Source organism: Colletes latitarsis, chromosome 2, assembly GCF_051014445.1.
Source record: "Colletes latitarsis isolate SP2378_abdomen chromosome 2, iyColLati1, whole genome shotgun sequence".
Taxonomy (NCBI): Eukaryota; Metazoa; Arthropoda; class Insecta; order Hymenoptera; family Colletidae; genus Colletes; species Colletes latitarsis.
In genome coordinates, this window is record NC_135135.1 from 11735260 (window position 1) to 11756447 (window position 21188).

The 21188-nt window shown below is 39.9% G+C and overlaps 2 protein-coding genes across 3 annotated transcripts in view; one reads left to right on the top strand and one right to left on the bottom strand.

Moving 5' to 3' along the window:
* LOC143347956 (brefeldin A-inhibited guanine nucleotide-exchange protein 3) overlaps nt 1–15038 on the top strand; it is a 28683-nt gene extending 13645 nt beyond the window's left edge. Inside the window, exons 19-22 of the mRNA XM_076777644.1 lie at nt 2446–2674; nt 8815–9041; nt 9414–10941; nt 12247–15038. Coding sequence (XP_076633759.1) covers nt 2446–2674; nt 8815–9041; nt 9414–10941; nt 12247–12390 — 2128 coding nt within the window. The 3' untranslated portion in view covers nt 12391–15038. The remainder of the gene's footprint in view (nt 1–2445; nt 2675–8814; nt 9042–9413; nt 10942–12246) is intronic.
* Nucleotides 15039–19485: 4447 nt separating this feature from the next.
* The window catches only part of LOC143351476 (uncharacterized), a 57680-nt gene continuing 55977 nt past the window's right edge, over nt 19486–21188 (bottom strand). Inside the window, exon 7 of one of the 2 annotated variants that reach the window (XM_076782997.1) lies at nt 19486–20652. In XM_076782997.1, the coding sequence (XP_076639112.1) occupies nt 20183–20652 (470 nt within the window). In that variant the 3' untranslated portion in view covers nt 19486–20182. The remainder of the gene's footprint in view (nt 20653–21188) is intronic. The other variant, XM_076782998.1, reaches the window with a different exon arrangement.

Here is a 21188-nt window from a genome sequence, read left to right on the forward strand (position 1 = left end):
AAGTAATCCAATGAAACCTCTAGTCTCGATGAAACTAAATTTCATGTTTAATTTCAATTTTGTGAGTTAAGGTCATTTCAAGGTCATGTCATTGTACATATTTCTTTCATTAGTTTTACCTCCACAAGCTGTCAAATTACTTTCGATTAGACTACCTTCCCACAACTTGATAATTTGCAACAAACGAAATGAAATGGACTTTTAACTATGACTTCTGTCAGACATCGAACTATCTGGGTATTTTCTACAGTACCCTATCATTGTTTGTAAATACTGGCACGAACGGGGACAATCTTTAACGAAATACACGATAAATAAATCGTATTGCGTTTCTGAGTAAACTTCAAATTCGATTTTCTCGAAAAAGAAGCCACGGATGAAGAGATTGTATACCACATTTTTTCTTTATTCTTTTACGACTTATATGACTTCTATCAGACATCGAACTATCTGGGTATTTTCTACAGTACTCTATCATTGTTTGTAAATACTGGCACGAACAGGAACAATCTTTAACAGAATACACGATAAATAAATCGTATTGCGTTCCTGAGTAAACTTCAAATTCGATTTTCTCGAAAAAGAAGCCACGGATGAAGAGATTGTATACCACATTGTTTTTTTATTATTTTACATAGAATGGCTCCTTTAGAATTACGATTCTCCACCCGCCCTGTATAGCATTTGGTAGCGAATAAACGCAAAAAGAAAGTTTCGTCCCAGGCCAGCACCTACCGGGGCACTGTGTGTCAATCGGAAAGGGACGGCGCTAGCGTGTCGAGATAGAGTAGAACGATCAGAAGAGAGAAAGGGTGAATCATAACGCGGAGGTTCGATGGAATGTACATCGACGGAGGTTAGATATATCGTCGTTACGGGCGTAGCGTGCGTGTAAGATGATAACGAAGCTTGACAGGCTGTCCGGTGGGATAAGGTAGCCACCGACACTCGACACCCCCGGAGCGTCGTGCCAACAACACACTCACACAAGGACACGTGAGTGTGGCACACACACGTTACAGCCCCCGTCTCGGGCATTCGTCTTTCTCTATCTCTGGCACGGCTGTATCCACTCGCGCGTTTTCTCCGTATTAATGCACGGCGTACGTCGAGCTGTGTAATTCAATCCTGACCGGGGTCGGTCGCGAGGTATCGATGTACAGGCGTGCGCGAAGTTTAAAAACGGGACAGGTTCGCGGGCAGATAGCTAGCCTGGCAGTGAATGACGAACGGGATCCTGATCTGAAATTCTAGAGTCACCCACTCTTGGTAGCAATCCGCTTCTCTCGGCGACCCGGACTTGGATTCGTTCCTCTCGCGCTTGCTTAGAGAGAAAACGAACCCTCCTAGGGGTCTGAACTTTGGGGGAAAGAACACCAATCGTCCGACCTCGATTTTAATGTGCTTTATGTATGTAAAATATTAGGCGTAGATGCTCAACAGTTTTTGAAATATAAATAATTCAAGTTACGTACCTTGATACCCTTTTAAAAGATCATTGATGGATTTTAATTTAGAGACTTTATAAATGAAACGTGGATAAAGTTCAGAAAGGTCCTAGGGACCGATCGTTGCGAGATTTGAAGCAGCAGGGGTGGATGAAGAATTAATGAAAAAAACTTGCCATAGAGTACGTCGTTTTTTGTAATAGTACTGTACTCAACTGTCGAATGACGCATAACGGTATCGAGCCTCGCTATAATGACCCGTTTGAAATTTACCCGTCTTTTGTTCAAGCTGCATTACATTTTAATTTCGGTGACCAAAAATGATTAAGTTACACCACCCGATACACTGTACTCACGGCAATGTTGAATAATAAAACCTCAGTTCCCAATCCCTGGATAAAATTATTCTATAAAGTGTCCTATAGGAAATTGGTTTTATGCCAAATTTAAATTTTGTTAGCCACAAAATGTTAGTTTGCAATATATTATTCTAGTTCAACTTAAACGCGTATAGTGTCGAAATGAAAAGTAACCGAACCTAACCTAATATCTCGAAAACTATTAAATTCCTGAAGCTAAAATTTTGTATTTTAGATCCGTATCTCTCCCCCTCCCTCTTCCCTAAATTTTGCGTCAATCGACCACTGGGGCTTTTTGGAAGTACATCCTGGAACGTAAACAGTAGTTTACGAGTGAATCTAAAATTTGTATTCGCCATTCGAGAATAACATTTGTCTTCAAAGTTGAGATTGAAAATACGAAAAACTCTAATAAACAATTTCCAACACCCTCTCTGACACAATCATGCGCATAACGTAGTGTTTACAGTTTCTTATAAACCATGTTTACCCATCTTGCCCCAACTTCCCCTACCCGGCCCAATAATAACAGTCTTTAGTACTTTGCATGTATCGATCGTCGGTGGTTCTTAAGGGCTATAACAGTAATAAGAGTTTGAAGACTGACATTTGAAGAGGCGAAATCTCGTTTTGCACAGGCACGTTCTCGTGAGCAGCGGTCCGCTTCTCACCCCAGAACAATGGGAGGTCTGCGGCGTCGCCTGTTACCGCGCTTGTTCAAATTCTCTGCAAGAATTGCACCAGCTGACCATGGCTTTCTCACCGAGATCAGAATCCTTTTACGGTGACGTTGCTCAGGTCAAGGTTGCCGCGCGACGGGATGCAACACTCGAGGAGTCGGAACGGCTACGACAGCTCGCCGCCCAGGTAGGTTGCCCCAATGTTGCTTCTATGTTTGAACATCACTATCTGGAAGGAAATATTTCACTTCTGGCTGTTTGACGTTCGTTGTGCTTCTTTGTGCCTTCACATTCGCCACGAGCTCTCGGCTGAGTGTATCCATTCGACTATCCTGACTATTCGGTGATCAGTGGACAGCACAAACTAAAGACTGATCCTTGTAATCGATGTTCCCTATCTTGCATCGAAAACATGGTGTTCAGGGTTGTAGGGTATTTGGAACTCGAGAGTGTGCAGGTGATTTCTAATCGTACGTAAGTACACGCGAACAACTCGAGAGGAATTAAATTTGGTATCATATTTAGCCTGGTAACCAGGTGGAACCACCTTTGAAAATAGATCCCGAAGTTCGTAATTTTGATATCTGCTGATAAAGGATGTTGAGAATCAGGGGACTGTAGACGATACTGTACTATTTTTGGACATCAGCATGTTAACTCTTATGTTAATAATCAGGGTACCTTATTTATCTAAAAGGTTAATAATCACCAAAAATTTTCAATTCTTATTCCTATTAGTTAAAATTTTACATGTAATAAACGATTTCGATTGCCCCTGTATTTGATCACCCAAGTGCACCTTTTGCGCCCCCCATCAAGAACAGCCTTGCATATACGTATAATAGATAGCAACACAAATTTTGGATATACATATAGTGTGAAATGATATTTGAAACATACCCATCTACGATAATTGTGTAAATATACGATGAACATATCTATAATGAAGAAAATAACTTTTCGGTATCCTAAAGTAACTTCTTCTTGCTGCTTTAAAATTACGATGTAAATGTTCTCTTTGCAAATATATCTTTTCCTTCTTTGGCACCTTTAATATCTCCTTTCTTTAAAGAGATACTGGTCTTACTTAGCACAGTTAAGCGTCTTGTACAAGTTTAAGTTAGCCACGTTATTGCATGCAGTTTACGAAAAGTGTGCGGTTGGCAAAGAGTTAAGGGCTCAGAGTATAGCAATTGTAAAACATGTCGGCGGCTTGTATCCTTAAGGCTATTGCTTTTCCACTCGAACGCGCGTCGAAGTATCCTTATAATACTTCGTCCAGAAGCTTTTCGCGATCCCTGTTGCCAGCAAGCATCGAAGTTACGAACTTCGATTTCATTTTTCGAAGACGTTCCTCGAATCGCACATTCTGAGGTTCGAAGTTCCCTAGAAGACTGAACATTGTCCTTTGTCGCTTTTGTACAAAATCAATTGACCATTCGACCATTTGTTCTCGATTGTAACTTTAGCGATCCGTTCGATGCTCTTTGTCAAAATTCCGTCGTTTCGGCGAGGTCGATCGATCGTACGCAAGCGAGTTCACGTATTTTTGTTTTTTTTTTTTAAATTTGTAACGTTCAAGTAACTTTGCTCAGGTGTCAATGTGAATGTGTGAGAGAGCGTTGTGCGCATATAGGGTGAGTCAATACGAACTATTGTCTAAAATGTTTTGGTATCTATTAGTTTTAATAAAAAAACATTTCGATAGATTTTGTTGTATTTGGAGACACTCGTAAGATGAGTTGAATCCTTTCCTTTATATTTGCTTTTTAATGAGACAGTAAGGTGACCAGAGTTTTTTGAAAGACAATGCTACATTGTAGCCAATAAGAAGATAAATTTAATGTTCTATAAGAATGTGATTGTTTTACGGAAAATGCTAGAAGAAATACTTCTACTACTTTGTTTAATTTTGAGGTTCAAGTTCATCTTATTGTAAATCGTTGGATTCGTATTTGTATTGACTACTACGCAGTACTGACCTTTAAAAAATTTAAGATTATTTTAATATCTCATTAACACGTTGATCATTACATCAACCATATATGGATAACAGAATTTTTCACTGATGATAATGAATCTGCATAGAATCCACGAATTTCGATGAAGTTACAAAAATATTTTACAATTGTTTAGAAACTAAATATTGAACTCGTAGAAAATTTCAGTTTGATATGGTAGACAGTGCTAAAAAACGAATTCCATCTATTTCGTGAGATTCTTCAAATACTGCAAAATCCTTTGAAACGTTTTTTAATAAAACTAATAGATCACAAAACGTTTTAGATAATAATTATTATCGACTGACCCTGTAGAGAAATAACTATAGGGTTTTCCAATAACAGCTATAGAACTTTGAATTGAAATAAAATCTACGAAAGATAATCTGGTGCTCGTTGCTTCATTTTGATGTACATGAAATGCAATTTAAACGGCCACCACGATTGCGTTTAGTGGAGCGAGTAAACCCAATTTTCAATTACTCTGGCACATAAATGGAACTCTATCTCGCCAATAACACGAATTATGTTTGCTTTGAGATCATCAATATTTATAGTTTGTTTGAATAATCGTGGCACCACAAGGAAAAATCTAATAACGTCTTGTCGCGAGATCTTGATGGCCAATTGACAGCTGAATTTCTCGAAATAATCTTATCAAAGCAATAGTTTCAACAAAATTCGACAATTTTACTTAGTAACAAAGCTATCGATTCAAAAGCGAGCTTCGTGTTTTTGGAAAAATCAGAATCAAAGCCCAATCAACAAATTGAAGTTGCATACGAAGATCAGCAGGCTTTGATTCTTGAGTTAATTGGATCTTGTAAGGACGAAGATCTAAATCTTTCTAAAGAATTCGCCACGCAGAAGTCTGAGACTAATTCTTGACAACGTCCTAAAACCGATAAATTTGTATTCTCAGTAATATTTCCCCTTACGATAGCAATATTCTCGTCATTTTTTGCACTACGTTGATCAACAACCGAATCAGTGACTTCGAATTTTTCCACTAAACGACTAATTGTGAGTTCTGTCGGTCGATTCCGTCGACCGTAATAACGTTGTTCGAATCGAATAAAAATTTTGATAATAAATCTTAACTTTGAAAGCACTACCGTATAGAATTGTCATGTGACTCGAACAATAAGAAATATGGTGGCCACGACGATTGAGAATTCTATCGCTCTTGTTGGAAAGCCCTATAAATTGGTAATTGCTTGCGAGAGAGACACACGTGGTGCCCTCCTGACCTGACTTGCTCTCAGGTGAGCCAGCTGCGCGAGGTATTGTCTGCCATCAAGAGGCAGAATGCGGCGTCACTGCCGACGACACCTTTCCAGGATTCGATGACCATTGAGACGACACTGCTCGACCAGCACACTACCTCCTACTCCGTCGGTTGTAGGCAGCACACGACACCCCCCGATTACACTAACACTTCGTCGAACACGGGCCCCCATTGGCTCTAGCCGCCCACGGTAACTCACGTCATGGATTTTAAGAAAAAAAAAAAAAAAAAACAATACCAACAAAAGAATTAATGAAAACGATAGGGCAAAGCAAACAGACGAACGAATGTACCGCATCGATTCTTCTTGTACCGACAACGGAATTTGGAAAATTATACGAAATTCTCTACCGAGGGATGAAAGACTCTCGCGACGCGATCGTCGTCGACAGGCCTGCTATCGATCCACGTTCATCGCGACGAAAAATCGACTGCAACCGCTTTCTGCCTTCGGAGACCGTTTCTCTGGAAAGGAATCCTCGCTCTCGCAAATTGTGATCGTAGACGATTTCTCAGATTCTCTATATAATTATTTTTCCTTTTGCTACGCCGTGCCTAAATGAATTGTGCGCTTTGCGTGTGTTCGAGCTTGCATCTATATGGCTGATGGCATACAGTGGCGTAGAATCCAAGTTTTTTCCCCCGAAATAAGTACAGTGGTGTCCAGATATATGACCAACGATGAGACGTTATATGATCGTATATCCGGAGAGGTGGATTTCCTAAAATTGCACGATACTCGGTCACCGGGTAGTGAAATATCGTACGACATCGAATATCCGTAAGAAATGGCACTAATACAACGGCAAAACTTTTTTAATTTTCATTCTTTTCTCGTAGAAATTTGTTAAACAGGTTCGTTACACTTTTCTGATTAAAACGAAACCAAACGCGACGTGATTTCGATACTATTTACATACTTATTTATTAGAGGTATGCAAAAGTTTCCATCGTTTGGACATAGGTGATTTTGTATGTTTTTAGCGTTTCAAATATCTTCAAACATGATTTTCATTTTAATCAGAAAAGTTTCTCTTGGCATGTTACTCAATCTTTTATTAATCAAAATTCGATAATGAAAGAGTTTTATAATTACACTAGATTTATAATACCGATACTCTGGCATTTATTCATTTGTGGCTGGTTTGTCGTCGTTGAAAAATGACACAGTACATTGTTGATTCGTTTATTGTTATGATTAGAACTATTGCTTCTTACTTTTTAATTTTTTTTTGTTACGCAAAATTAATGAAATCATATACATTGTTATGTCTTCGCTAATTCACCGTAAATTATGAAATCATAAATTTACTGAAATAATGGAGCTGAAAATATTACATTTGCATAAATTTAAGACTGCTTAATGTCGTTTGCGTCTATTTTTCAGTAACAGCCTGCTAAAATTGTAGATCTGGTAAAAAGCTATCGAATATAGAAGCCGAGAAACGTGACTCTTTTTTTTGTATTACAAAATTTCCACCTTTAATTTGTGTTTTAGAAAAACTATAGCCAATATTTTAATTTAATTTTAGAGACATAATAGGGACTAGAATTGACTGCTTGGACGAAGTGTTACAAAAAACAATTTTCATTCTAATTAGTAGCTTTTTGCAATTGAACATACACTCTTGTCCACCACGCAAATAGAACTTTTTTAAAAATAATTAATTGCCTATACGAATATTACAAAACTATTTTTTATATTTTATCCATGGCAATAAACGAGCCAAAAATTATATACAATTTTAGCCAGCAGTGCAAATAATGTTGAGGCTTGGCTCGACCCACCATCGCCAGAAACGAATAGATCGTGGTCACATAAGCGGACAAATTCGTTGTCATATATCCGGACACCACTGTACGTGTAAATATCCGTTGCGTTCGAGACGATTACTCGAATTCTATGCCGCTGCGCAGCGTTACAATTAGATGACTGTCAGAGTGTTCGAAGGGAAAAAAGATATTAACGAAACGATAAAACTTTTGTACGAGAGTGCACATTGTCGAGACTCTCGTGTCACGTTAAATGTGTATTTTTGTACCGCTCGATGCACACTGTGTCAAATACAGATGCTTTTATTATCTGCTGATTGGTTCTTGTATTGCACCCTCATTCCTTTTGAACGGCCTTCGCGACGGGAGCGAATGAGAAGGACGGGGAGGAATCGAAGTAAGCCTGTCGACGCTGAGACGAAACGATTGGTAAACCGATCACCTCGTTTAGATGTTTGCACTCGCTGGTAGAAGGCACAGGTCAGGCTGCAGAACCTCCTCGACGAGGTCCTTTGTCACAGAATTCATCCTCGTCCATGGAATCCTTCAAATTCTTCCATGCATTTAATCTACAAAGTACCGTAGACCTATTGGCAAACAAAATCATTCGAATAATTAACACGTTCACTGTCACGGTGGTCACCGATGGCTGACCCTTTGAACTCGCAACGTGTTGCTATATTTATTACAATGGCAGAATAAATTTCTGTTTCTCGCTCTAATTCGAACAAACGTCGACTGGCGTGGCAGTGAACGTGTTAACGCGTCTGGAAAAATTGATCGGAGCATAGAAGGACCCCGTCGTTGGCCGAGATATCATTTAAACTTAACTTGGCACGGTCTTGCGTATCACCATTAAAATCCATGGCTTGAGTCCATGGCTAGAATTTCACTGTCACATAATATGTACGTGATGAGATATACGACACCTATTCTAGAAGCTGCAGCTTTCGTAGAATGCACACGTATTTAACCGACCGATCGAATTAACGAAATCACGTTAGGTCGAGCTAGAACCACCGTCGATTACGTTTTACGATTAATCACGAACGGACCGTCATCCTTAGTCACGACATCACGATATCATTGCAACAGGCTCCAAACGTCACGCACGATAGCTTCCGTAGTTCCTCGAAGATCCCTAAAACTACCTAAACCGTCTAATGCGCGAATACCAAGTGTCCTTCGAGGATCTACGAAGAATCATGCGATGCAATGTCGCCCTCGATCGCCGAAGAGTTGACGTTCTTATGCTCGTCTCTTCAGGTGTTCCTCCTTGAGGAACAACGCACCGAAGACACATCAAGAACGTCCGACGACAGATCGTACGTGTTCCTCTTATATCCACCTTCGGTGGCCTCCACTCTCAACCCCGACCTCTATATTGTCAGAGTTCAGCTTAGAGCACTGGTGGTCGGTCTTTTGGTTCATCAGATGCTCCTCCATTGCATCGCCAGTGTGCTCTTGCAGGGCGCTGATTCGTCTTTCCCCAGGTACGTACTTTTCTCCAACAAAATTACACGCTGATCTTTGCAAATACACTACTGCACGGTTTACTTTTGCTAAAATTTGCACGGATAACTTTCCATTATTCATCCCACCCACTCAACGTCTCGAGCTCAACGAGACTTGACGCGACAAGAAAGGAAAGAGAGTTTCTTCTATAAAGCACCAACATTTTTGTTTGATATTAATGAAAAACTTTGGTACACAAACAAAACACTTCGTATATGACCGAAATTTATAATTAAAGCATTGTTTTTCATTTCAAGACCTGCACCAATACTTTTGTTCTGCACTACGATTCGCAAAAATAAAAATTTCCTGCCCTGCCAACGCCGTCGTAATTTCGTCCAAATTTTTAGTCTGTCGCACGTCATTCCGCATTCATCGTCATCGGCGTCGCCAAAGCCCTTCGTGCAAGGTTGTCTTTCGTGCCTGACCAGCCATCACGTGGACATTTTCTTCTCCGCGTTGGACCTCTCTTACGCAGCTGCCTTGAAGTTCGACTGCCGCCCTGGTTTGAAATTCTTGGTCCAGAAGGTGGTGAACCTCCGACAACCGGCGAACCTCTATCGCCAGGCCGGAGCAGCCTGGACCGTTAAGATAGTCACACTGTTCGAGCTGTGTCTGCGCGAAATGGACGACACCGAGGTGACTCTGGAGACGGTGAAATCGATGCTGACCTCGAGACCCGACGACAAGTGCTCCAAGACACCGAGCCTAAGGAAGCTGTCCAGGTACCTGAGACAGCTGCGCAACACGTTCGATGAACTTTGCGAGAGCTACGTGGAGGTGATCCTGGACGAGGACGGAAGACACACCAAAGTCGACAATTTCTCGGAGAGGAAGATATTTTTGTTGGTAGCACAGCCTGACGACTTTCCGGAGATCACGAGGAAGGAACCCATCAACGATAGAGCGATTCTGGCGCAATCACCGATAGTCGATTCGAAGGATCTGGCGGGCCAGGGGGAGCCAGAGGATATCGAGGACTACAATTTCAACCTGGACGACGAGAGTGGGCTGGAAGAACTCGGCCCGGAGTCTGACGAAGACGCTAGGCCCTTCCGACTGTCTGACCTAGTGGTGGAGTACTCTACTGACTCTGGTCCCGAGTCCGAACCGGAGACCGACGACTCCAGGCCAGTGTCCAGGTTGGGCTCGGTCACGGACAAGATCGTGTATCCTGATCGGTCCGGCGGCACTTCCAGCGAGGGATACATCGACGAGAAGTACAGTTCGACGACTCCGGCCCCGCCGCGGTTGATCAACAATCGCGACGACCTGTACTACAAGCTGAGCCCGCTGAGAAGAACCGAGTCCGCGGACTCTTTCGCGACGAACGCGCTCGAAGCAAAGGCGACCACTGCTAGTTTCACGTTCGACGAGTTCTCCGGGTATCGGAAACCGAGACCAGAGAGAAGGAAAAGCGACGCCTGCTTACTGGCTCGTAGAGACTTTTCTAAATTCGTCGATGCCGGCGAAACGGACGACGAGAAATTTGAACGCTTCGATGCGGCAGCGTTGAGATGCAGATCGGTGATGGAGCTGAGGAGGACACGGGGATCGACCGTGTCCAGCTCGTCCAACGATCTCGAGACGCCTCCTCGCGTGTCCCTGAAGATCGAGAGGAAAGATGAAAAAGGATCTTCAAAGTTTTTGGACAATATCGACGAACTGTTGCGCGATTACGAGTACAGCAAGAGAGGCTTCAGGACCAATCCCTTTCTCAAGGGCGGCGAAGAAGAGTCGAGCGTCGACAACCAGGACGTTCCGACGCGGGAAACCGCGTTCCAGAGGAAGAGTAACATCTACAAGGACAGCGAGGCGCACAGGAAGGCCTGGGCCGAAACTCTTAGCACCGTGTTGGATTGGACTTTGGCTTTGCCGGTGAGTTGGAAATATTTTCGATAATTTTCCCGTGGAAAATCAAGAACTTGTACCGATTATTTTTCGATCGTATAATACTTTCATAACTCTTATAAAAACCGATATCCGAGAATAAAGGTATATTTACCTACAGTTATTCCTGCTCATATTCGTACACTATAATGAAAAGAATCTTGTTTCTTATGAATTCTTTTCATTTATTTTTATTAAATGTTATTTATTGCATCGCGTTACTTATATTTATAAAGAAGTCTTTTTATGTTTGTTTTCTGATATTAACGGGAAAGTAATGCCCAATTACAAAACCGATAGAGATGTATAATATAAATAGTAAACGGTAATAATTGCCAACAATACGCAGTGTTCCAAAATGGTCACCCATTCAAGTACTATTGGGAGACGAAATAATGGCACACTACCTACAAACTAAACAACTCAACAGGCTCCACGTAATCCCCTCCATTTGTTAGATTCTTGGTTATTATTGAGTAAGTCGATCACGAATCAAGCTAAGAACCAAGATCGAGCCAAAAACCTAAACAGTGGAGGGCATTAGGGTTTAGCTTGTGGGAAGCGTGCTAACAGCTCGACTCCCAGTAGTACCAACCGCGCCCAACGTTGCTTAACTTCGGTGATCGGACGAGAACCGGTGCTTTCAACGTGGCATGATCGTTGGCAAGTTTTGTTTTTAATTTATTCAAATACAAACCCTTAAATATCAATGTATGAATAAATGAACTTTTACTAGTTTCAAAACAAACGGTTCAATTCATGAGAAACAAGCTTCATTTCATTTATAGTGCATTATCATTACAGAAATCACTAAATATTTACAGGTAATTTTTCCGGTTTTTAAATTTCATTATAATTTTCTAGATTATTTTTAAGCCGAGGTCAAAAACCGGTATTATTTTCTCGTCTTTATTATATTATACTTAACGGGAAGTCTCTCGTACCCATATAATACTGAGATTGCTATGATACTGAAACCAGAATAATTAGTATAATAATTACGATTCACTCGATAGATACGATTTTCTAATACTTTCAATCTAATAATCTTAACCCCTTGGCGTTCATATATTTTTTAAATTTAAATTTTTAACTTTTAAAGATAAAGGCATTAAAGTCGAAGGTCTCGTCGGAAATATTATAAAAACTTAGGAACGAAACAAATGAAAAAATACTAAAAAACAATTGTCAATTTTTAAAATACTTTTTGAAATATTTCCAGCGAGAACAGATAAATAAAATTTACTCGACTATGATTGCGTTCACGAGGTAAAAACGAAAAACTGTTTACAGGATGACCAACTGACCCCGTTACTTCCGGTTTTCGTGAGCGGCGTGCGAGTTCTCACGAGGCACGTGGTGGACCACGTCCTCAAGCAGCGTTTATCGGCCCTTTTCCACCGAATTGCCGTGTTATACGGGTTAACGAGCAATTAGGGGCAACTTCAATACATCTGGGAACAGATGTATTTCCACAAATCGTTCTGAAACCATTTCGGTGCCTACCAACGAACTCAAAAATGTCAATAGGACACCGAGTGAACATTTCTGTTAATCATCGAACACTTCGACTCGAGCAGCAACGTCTATTCAACTCCACGAACATCGTCGAATATTTATAAATCTTCTACATCTTCGCTCTCGAATATTCGAAGTATACTTTCGTACGCTAAATATATTACGAACAACAAAAGAACTGCGTTAACACTTCAATGGCCGCACGTTTCGCACGAAGACTATTATCTGTTGACAGTCAATCTGGTGGAAGCTCCCTAACTCTTTTTCGACCCGATATTTTCAACTTCAGTATTTTATAGATATTCAAATATTAGCTCCACAAGCAAACAGACGAATATCAATTTTATTCAATTGTTGATATTGGCGTAAATATTGAAGATAGTATCTTCGATATATACTATTTCTTCAGTCTCAGACACTTTCGTTACAAACTATTTCTGAATTTATGGAAGTTGAAATTTCTGATTAATTTCTTTGAATCTAAATCGACAAACTTTCAACTGCTTTCGTACGAGCAACAAAGTGAAGTACACGAAGATGCTAGAAATATTATTACAAGGAGTTATAAATGTTGGGGTACCATAACGAGTATACGAAATAAAAAACCTCGACAAACGTAACACCACACACGCGAAACAGTGGCCATGAAAGTGTTAAGAACTGTATTTATAATCGAGTCCCAAAGATCGTTCTTAAGAGAGGAGCAAAGAATGAATGGACCTAAGGTGGAAGATCGAGGACTATTCGAACGCCATCGTCCCTAACGAAGTTGAACATCGAATTCGAGTTTCAGATAGGAGTTCGAGGATCCCAGGTTCGCCGAAAGCGGCCGGAAGTGCAGTGCACACGACCGACAATAGCTCATCCTAGCGAAAGAAACGATGTCCCGTTTTCAGCTTGTCTCTAGTTCACCGCGCGCCCAGACGCGTCGACACGGAGAGACAAGGATTTTATTTACGATCCACTCTGCACGCACATCTCTCGATTCTCATTTTATGCTCTTTGCGCTTAACTGTAGTTTGCGGTCCAGTCGCGGAGTCGAATGTATCCGGAGCCTTGCTTCCAGCGTCGGGCGAATACGCGAGGCGTCGCGACGATCCCGATCGACGTCGCGAGCTGGTACCATCCCTCGAACTTTCGAGAAACAGCGTACAATTCTTACCCAAACGAAAACCCAACAACGATTCTTGGATGATTTTACCCCTTTTTAAGGGAGGGACAGACCCTTGGAGTAAACCCTAATTCCGAAATGGCGTACAGGGCGATTCTTAAGAAAGTGTACCTTCGTTGCAGGAAATAATTTTACTATTTATGTATTATTTCGTTGCGTAAGAATTGATCGAGGATTTATAAAAAATTGTTGTTTGCAACTTAGGACGAAGATCGCTAAATTTTGGAGCTCTCAAGCCAGAATGAAAGAAGGTAGCGTTTCTGGAAATTATATTTTAAAAAATCGAATCTAATCCAAACCTAACCCCATATTTGAATACATCACAAAATACGATATGTTTATATCGTCAAAGGTTGCTTCTGTGCCAATCGTTTACGTTTTTAAGCAGTTCATCTTCCTTTTACTAATTTGTGAAATCTAATAATTTCAAGTTTTTTTGGGCATCAAAGACTAAAGTTTGATCCAAACGTCGACAGATATTTTAGAATCGTCCTGCACACTTTCTTTTCAATCGTCAGCTGTATTTCCCTCCTTTACCTAAAAACCAATCCAAACGAATATCCAGGAATTAGTCTATTAAGGAAAATGGAGAATGGGAGTACTTATTAAGTTAAGAATTAACGAATGCTGTTGAATCTGGAAGTTAGAGAAACGTTTAGAGCAAAAAGTTATTATATTATTCGTGCGAATGGAGGGATTTCGAGGAATCCTCCCGATTTTGCCAAAAAAAAAGAGAACTGCAGAACTGTAGAACTGCAGCACGCGACAGAAAATAACAATGTTATATTTTATTGTAAATAATACTCTTGCTGCTGGTCCGTAGCGACTATCAACGAGAGAAGCTAGATATTTTTATCGTTAATTTTCATATTCTGATCTTTAGCGACTAGTCGACGATTTTCAGTTTATTTATTGCTTCGATATAATATATTATACATATATTTTGTATATCGTTTGTAAGTTAGTGAGAAAGAAAGATATAATTACCGACTGTTGTATAAATCGACTATTGCCACGCGAGTGTCTCCATTCTGTCCTGAATTCCATCGGTGTTATAAGTATTGTTGAATGTCAGATCGTTTAATGAAAACGCGGAGGTGTTAATAATTGATAATAAAACGTGCCTACGTAGACCCTGTTTCGTTTCTTTGTATTCTTCCGTCGGGGAGGATAAATTTCAAGATTTTAAAGCTGAACGTTTCGCCTAAGTGTACACAGTATGAACGAGTAAAACGTACATTTATAACGCACTGTTGCGGCAGTATTTTAAATTGTTGTACTCGACGGCCGAGTGAGAATGAGACGGCGATTAACGAACAATTGAAACTGCATGGACAAGGAATGTACGAACGTTGAATAATCAATTACTGCGAGTTAATAAAATTGTACGATCGAATATACGGTGTTGAAGTTTGAGAAATTTGATGCAGTGTAAAACTTTTAATTATATTACAACGTACGCTGTATCCAATTTCGCTTCAGTAGAACCAGACTTTTTTCCCCTCCACTCTTTGACACATCGACTGTCACGGTGGTCACCGGTGACCGACACTTTAAACGTATAATATTAAATTAAAACACTTGGAACGAGCAAACATTTGTAAACTTTGAAATTATGTTACTGTTATCAATAATGCTATAAAAAGAGAAATTGAATTTAATATTAACAAATGTTAAGCACATTCCTAAACGTTAAAAAGTAGCATTATCGATCGAACTTCTTCTACGAAATATGTTTAACATAAAGTAAAAATTATATTCTGTTTCTTTTTCATATTTACAACTCAGCGATTAGAAATCTTCAAAAAAATATTATGTAAGTATTTGTTCTTTTTTAAAAAATTCTGAAATTCATAGGAATAGATCAAACGTCACCAGCAGAAGAATTTTAACTGTGTTTGAAATTGATCGTTACTTCTTGATTTATTGTAGACATCTTACAAAATGGCCCCGTAAATCCGTAAGTTCTTCGAATTTGGTCCCACAATTTTGAAAGCGTCTGTTCTTAAAAATTATAAACATTGAAAAGTCGACTTTTCGAACCTGACGTTTTAAGGCTCCGGATTTTGGAGAACGGGTCCAAGTTCATTAGCTGACTTTCGGCCAGTCTTTGACACGAACCGCGATGGATGTCGTGTGGTATCGAAGGTGTCGACGATTTCTTGCGAGACGAAACGCGTTTTAGTTCATTTTAACGGGCGCAGAAAAGGGCGGGAGAGACTCTTCGTCTGCGGTCGAGTCATCCTCGTAAAGAGGAAAGCTTACGAGCGACGGCCGCCTCTAGGCCTATCCCATGCTTTTATTCCTGTCGTGACGTTCCATTCGCCGTGGCAGTAAACATCAGCGAAGAGGAAGCGTAAGAAGTCACCGGAAAGCGTTCCGTCCGCGAAGAGCAGACAATCGACGCGGGAAGGGCTGTATTTATTTTCAAAAAGTCCACGAGCAGGTACTTCTACAGCGAATGCTCCTCTGTTTTATAGAATCCTTTGTCCAGAACTTTTCCAATCTTTCCACGCGGGGATGACAACTTCATTACGTATTGCGTTGAAAGGCAATGGATAATGAATATTGATTCTAAAAAAGTTAGTGGAGAACTGTATTACGTTTAAAATATTCTGAATGTTGGAAGAGAAACATCTAAACGCGTATCTGTGACTTTTTTAAACTTTATGAAATTATTTTTCAATTTTGAATGAATCAATTTATTTTAATAAGGCCATAAACGACACTGAATGATAAATAACATTGGTTCTAAGAAAGTTAGTGGAGAATTATGCATTATGTACTTTTTAGAAGGTTCTAAAAGTACATTTGTGCTATTTTACGTATTATTAAATTATTCTTCAATTCATTATTCCTCATTCTTCTGGAACGAAAAAGACGAATTTAAATTTATACAGAAAGTTAATGGAGAATTATGTATTTTATATTATTTAGGAAATTCCTAGCCTATGATTGTGTCTGGTAAAATGAAAATTACGAATCTGGTGCTTTGTTCTTCATCTTGTCAGTTCTCAAATCTCTAAAATAAAAAAATTCCAAGTGTGTATTTGTGGCATTTGAAACTCCACGAAGCTTCTACCTGTACGAAGAAGATGAATTTTAATTCAGTACTGTCATGGAATAATGAAATGGCAGATTCTAATTCCGAGAAAGATACTAAAGAAATCCATCTTCAGAATTATGTAGTAGATTCTAAGTAGATACAGTGACACAGAAATTAGTCGTATAATCCCGTATTTTCTTTTACCGGATTTTTGTGACAATACTTTCTACAAACCGGAAGTTTCAAGGAATAAATATATCTTTGTCGTTTATTTTTTTTATCGATTTGCAGAAAGGAAGAACGCGGCCATTACAGTTTGGTAAAAGTTTAAAACCGGGAAATGGACAGCGCAGTTGCTTCAACCTCCTCATTAGAACGTTGATTCTAATCACGAAGATTGCTTCTTCGTTCTATACACGTAGCTCGACGATCAACGGATTATCTATTAATTCCTCATTCAGACAGTAATTTCGCTTGAAACTCAAGATTTAAGTAACTTTCTACTGATCGTTGCAATCGTTGCTCAATGCAGTCTTTCTAAACTCCAAATTCGTTGGAAGCAGCTCTTTAACCTCGTTCGAGGACTTCGAAATAAATAAAACCCATTTTCCGCGTACTCTTTGAAACAACTACACAACGTTTCAAGTTTCTAGCTCTCGAGAAGAATGAAGTAAATTAAATCCAGTCGAAGGACTTCGAAAAACATCGAAGAAATGTAATCGATTCTACAACTTTTAACCCGTTGACGCTCAAATATTTTTCAAACTTACGGTTTAAAATGTGCAAATTTTTTGTTTGCATAAATTCATGTCTTGTGGATGTCGTTACACGTCTTATGCATCTCTAGCGATGCACAAGTATTGTGCGTATTTTTATTTAAGTGTTTTATTTAAGTATTCTAGCTAGATTACAGAAGATTCTGCAAAAGAATTTGTTATATGTATAATGCAGTAACGATACCATAGTAGCAATAACAATAATAGTAACAAGAAGAAAAGAAAATAACGATAACAACGATAGAAATAGCTAAACTGGAAGACAGTGAAGTTATATAAATCATAAAACGAAAGAAACAATCATTTATCCATGACATTATAAAAGTAAAAATATGACTCATATTGCGTGTCACAGATTTTACCAAAATGTTACCGAGCAATTTAAATTTTTTTTTATGATTATATTAGCCACGTTTTGAATATTGAATATGTATATTTACGTATTGAATATGGACTAAGTAAACACTGATAGTACATACAACCTTTGACATTTTATTAGTTTTTCAGCTTTTGAGTGCAACGTTTATTGTGTTTTGCACTGTGAGTGGTTAAATTTAAAATTTAAAAATTCGCTACGAATCGAAATAAAATACACTTGTTGCACGATAATTCTCCGACGTTACATTGGTGATTCGTGAAACGTTAATAGAGTCGAAATGTAAAGTTTAATCGCACCAATAGTTAATAAACTTAGTACAATCAGGCTTTCATTTGTTTCTTTTTTCACGATTTCGAAATTTCATCGACTCGAAGAATAAGAACTTTCACTTTTTACCAGAACGGTGGAAAAAGGTGACAGAAAATGGTGAAAAATTCTTCGATTAAAAAGTATTATATAGATTGTAACATGTTAATAAAGATATCTCGAATAAAATATAAACTTTTGCATACACCGAATAATTTACGTACGAAATGTAAATAGAAGTTAATAAAGTTTACCCGACTCTGGATCGAACGAGCTGTCATATTGGACGTTTCGTATACGTCACGAACGTTAGGGGTTAAGGAATTCGTAACTTTTGTGGCGTAAAAATGGCGGGAAGGGGGGAAAATTTTAGCATAATTTTTAAGATTTAATTTTACCTCACGAGAGATTCTGGAAGCAAAAACGACGGTCCGGAAGAGTTCGCCAAAGTAAAACAGGGACAACAAAGCAGGGTGGATTGCTAATAAAGGGAGGTAGGACACTGTGAGCCTGGCCGGTGTAGACCGCAACTATCCGTCCGTTCGTCATTTCCAGCGTGCTTTAAATATTAAATAGAGCTCGCTGCGCTCGTGAAAAGGATTATCCGTGCCCCCTGTACCGAGAAACAGAGACAGACACAGACAGACCACCGCGCCTCTGTGGTTTGCTACCACGCTGCCAGCCGGATAAAAATTTTTCTACTTGAAACTACCGGAAAGGATCTATTCATCGTATTTCCTCGCTAATGAAGGGGATCTTTTGGTCGTTCATCTTTCTTGATTCTTCCTTCGATCGAGCTGTTTGTGCCCCGTTGAATTCACACAAACAAAGTCCTACCGTAGCTACATCCAAACACAGAGGCCATTTTTACTTCTGTCTTCGGATAATGCTAATTGAAATTAGTCTTCGACAAATTTTTTCGGTGCTCTAAAATGTTCTTTGTTCAAAAAATAGAAATTTTGTTCGCAAAACCTTCAGTACGTACTTTCAACGTGTGATATAGGACAAAATCGAACTAATCAATTTCTTTGCCTCAGTGACTTGTTGGACTCACTAGTGTTTGTTCAAGTTATAACGGTTGCAGAGTTGAATATTATAGTTCTACAGTTGGCATTTCTTGGTAAGCAAGAAAGTTTAATTTGGATAAATATTATAGGTGATTTAATGTAAGGGTCGAAAATTAATTTGTAGGAAATTAATATGAAAGAAGTGGACAAGTTAATTTCCAACGCGAGATGTTACGGAATATAAATTTCGATAGGGCTCATGAATTTCGACGAGGTTACAACGGTTAACACTACGATAAACGCTAAGATTAAGTAAATTTAAATTGTCTGAAACAAAACGTTGACCTCGTAGGAAACTTGATGGATTCGGTTATGGCAGTCAGCGCGTTGAACGAGTGACACGCCCAAGTGGGAATGTGACTATAGTCGGCTGGGCGCTCTATTGAAGCTGATAAATCTGGTGAACGGTGGGGATTCAGGAACCTGTTCAGGCAAGATTTTATTTCTTGGAAAATATCTGTGTATTTACAACGTTACATGGACTGTCTACCCGCTGGCTCGGTTTACAACACCGAATCGTTCGCTACTCCATCCCTATCGATCCTCTCAATCGCGATCAAGCAGTCCAACGAGATCCTTTCCAACATCTCAGACACTCTCGCCAGTTACCTCACTGTCGTCAGTATTATTCCACAAAACACTGATCACTCGCGCCTGGGCTTCGAAGCATCGAACATTCGAAAAAGACCTTGAGACATAAAATCTCCCACGAAAACAATCTGATTCCACCTGTGATCTGGTCGATGCGTTCGTTTCTCTCAGAGAATCCTTCCGCGACCGTGGAAACCATACAATCTGCAACCCACGAACACTACAGAGTCCCAAAAACTCAAGTTCTCCTATTTAGACGTTCTTTCGAACGTCCTGGCCGCTTCGAGCGACGAATCTTTCGTCGATATCACATTTATAACACCGGGTACAATTTCGAACGTTTACGAACTCAGCATCCCTGTCGTCAGGATCTCCTCAATAGGGCCTCCAGACGTCGTTCCGTTGTTCGCTCTCCTCGCCCAGGACCCCGATCTCCAGTCTGTTGCTGCTGATGGTGAGGTTGCTACCTGCTATGGTGACTTGTTCGTCGGTCAGGTCGCCGTGAAGGTGAAGATGGATCTGATTTTGGTTCACCGTGCTGTAGAGTTGCGGATAGAGAACCATAGGCGCCGGACTGATGTAGTTCTGGCTAGGGTTGTTATAGTAGCCCTGGTAATTAGGATTGTAGTTGTGCGAGGCGACCGGAACCGGCGTGGCTGGTGTCGGTGTCCAAGAACCATAGTGATAGCCGGGACTGCCACTTCCTGTTCCGCCTCCCGTAAAGATGTCCGGGTCGCTGGACTTGCTGGGCACTAGAGGCAGAGACGTAGATGATGTCCCGTGGCCTGGATACATGGAGACGCAGTTTGGAGTGTAAGTGTCCTGCTGGTTCTCCGACGAAAGCACTGTAAGATCGAAATAGGCTTTGTCCTATGGCATGGTCAGGCGGTTCGAAGCTGGGTCGAAGCGAGGTGGTTGAAGCTGGTGGCTGATGGAGATTCAGGAAGGTTATGGAAAGCAAATGTTACGTGTACATTGCTAATCCAAGACACGAAATCGATTTAAAGAATCGCAGAACTGTGAACCGATGGAGATCAGGAGGCACTGGGAACTTGGCAAACGTCGAACGATACACTCAGCGAAATTTCTACGAGAATCTGATTTATATTATAAAATTGTATGAACACTGCAGCATCATCATCGTAAAATAGTGGATGCAAATAAATTTGCGTGTTCTCAGTTTGGAAACAGAAATAATAAAATGCTGACCGAGGTCAGAACGAAATTCGTATGAAAAGGATTTGTTTTGTCACGAACAAGAAACGTCATCCGTATCTCAGAAAGAGTGAGTATTGACGTTGAAATAGAAAATTTTATAATATTCACATTGCGATATTGTAAATAATTTTGTATCAGAATCCCACAAGGAAAAGTCTGATGA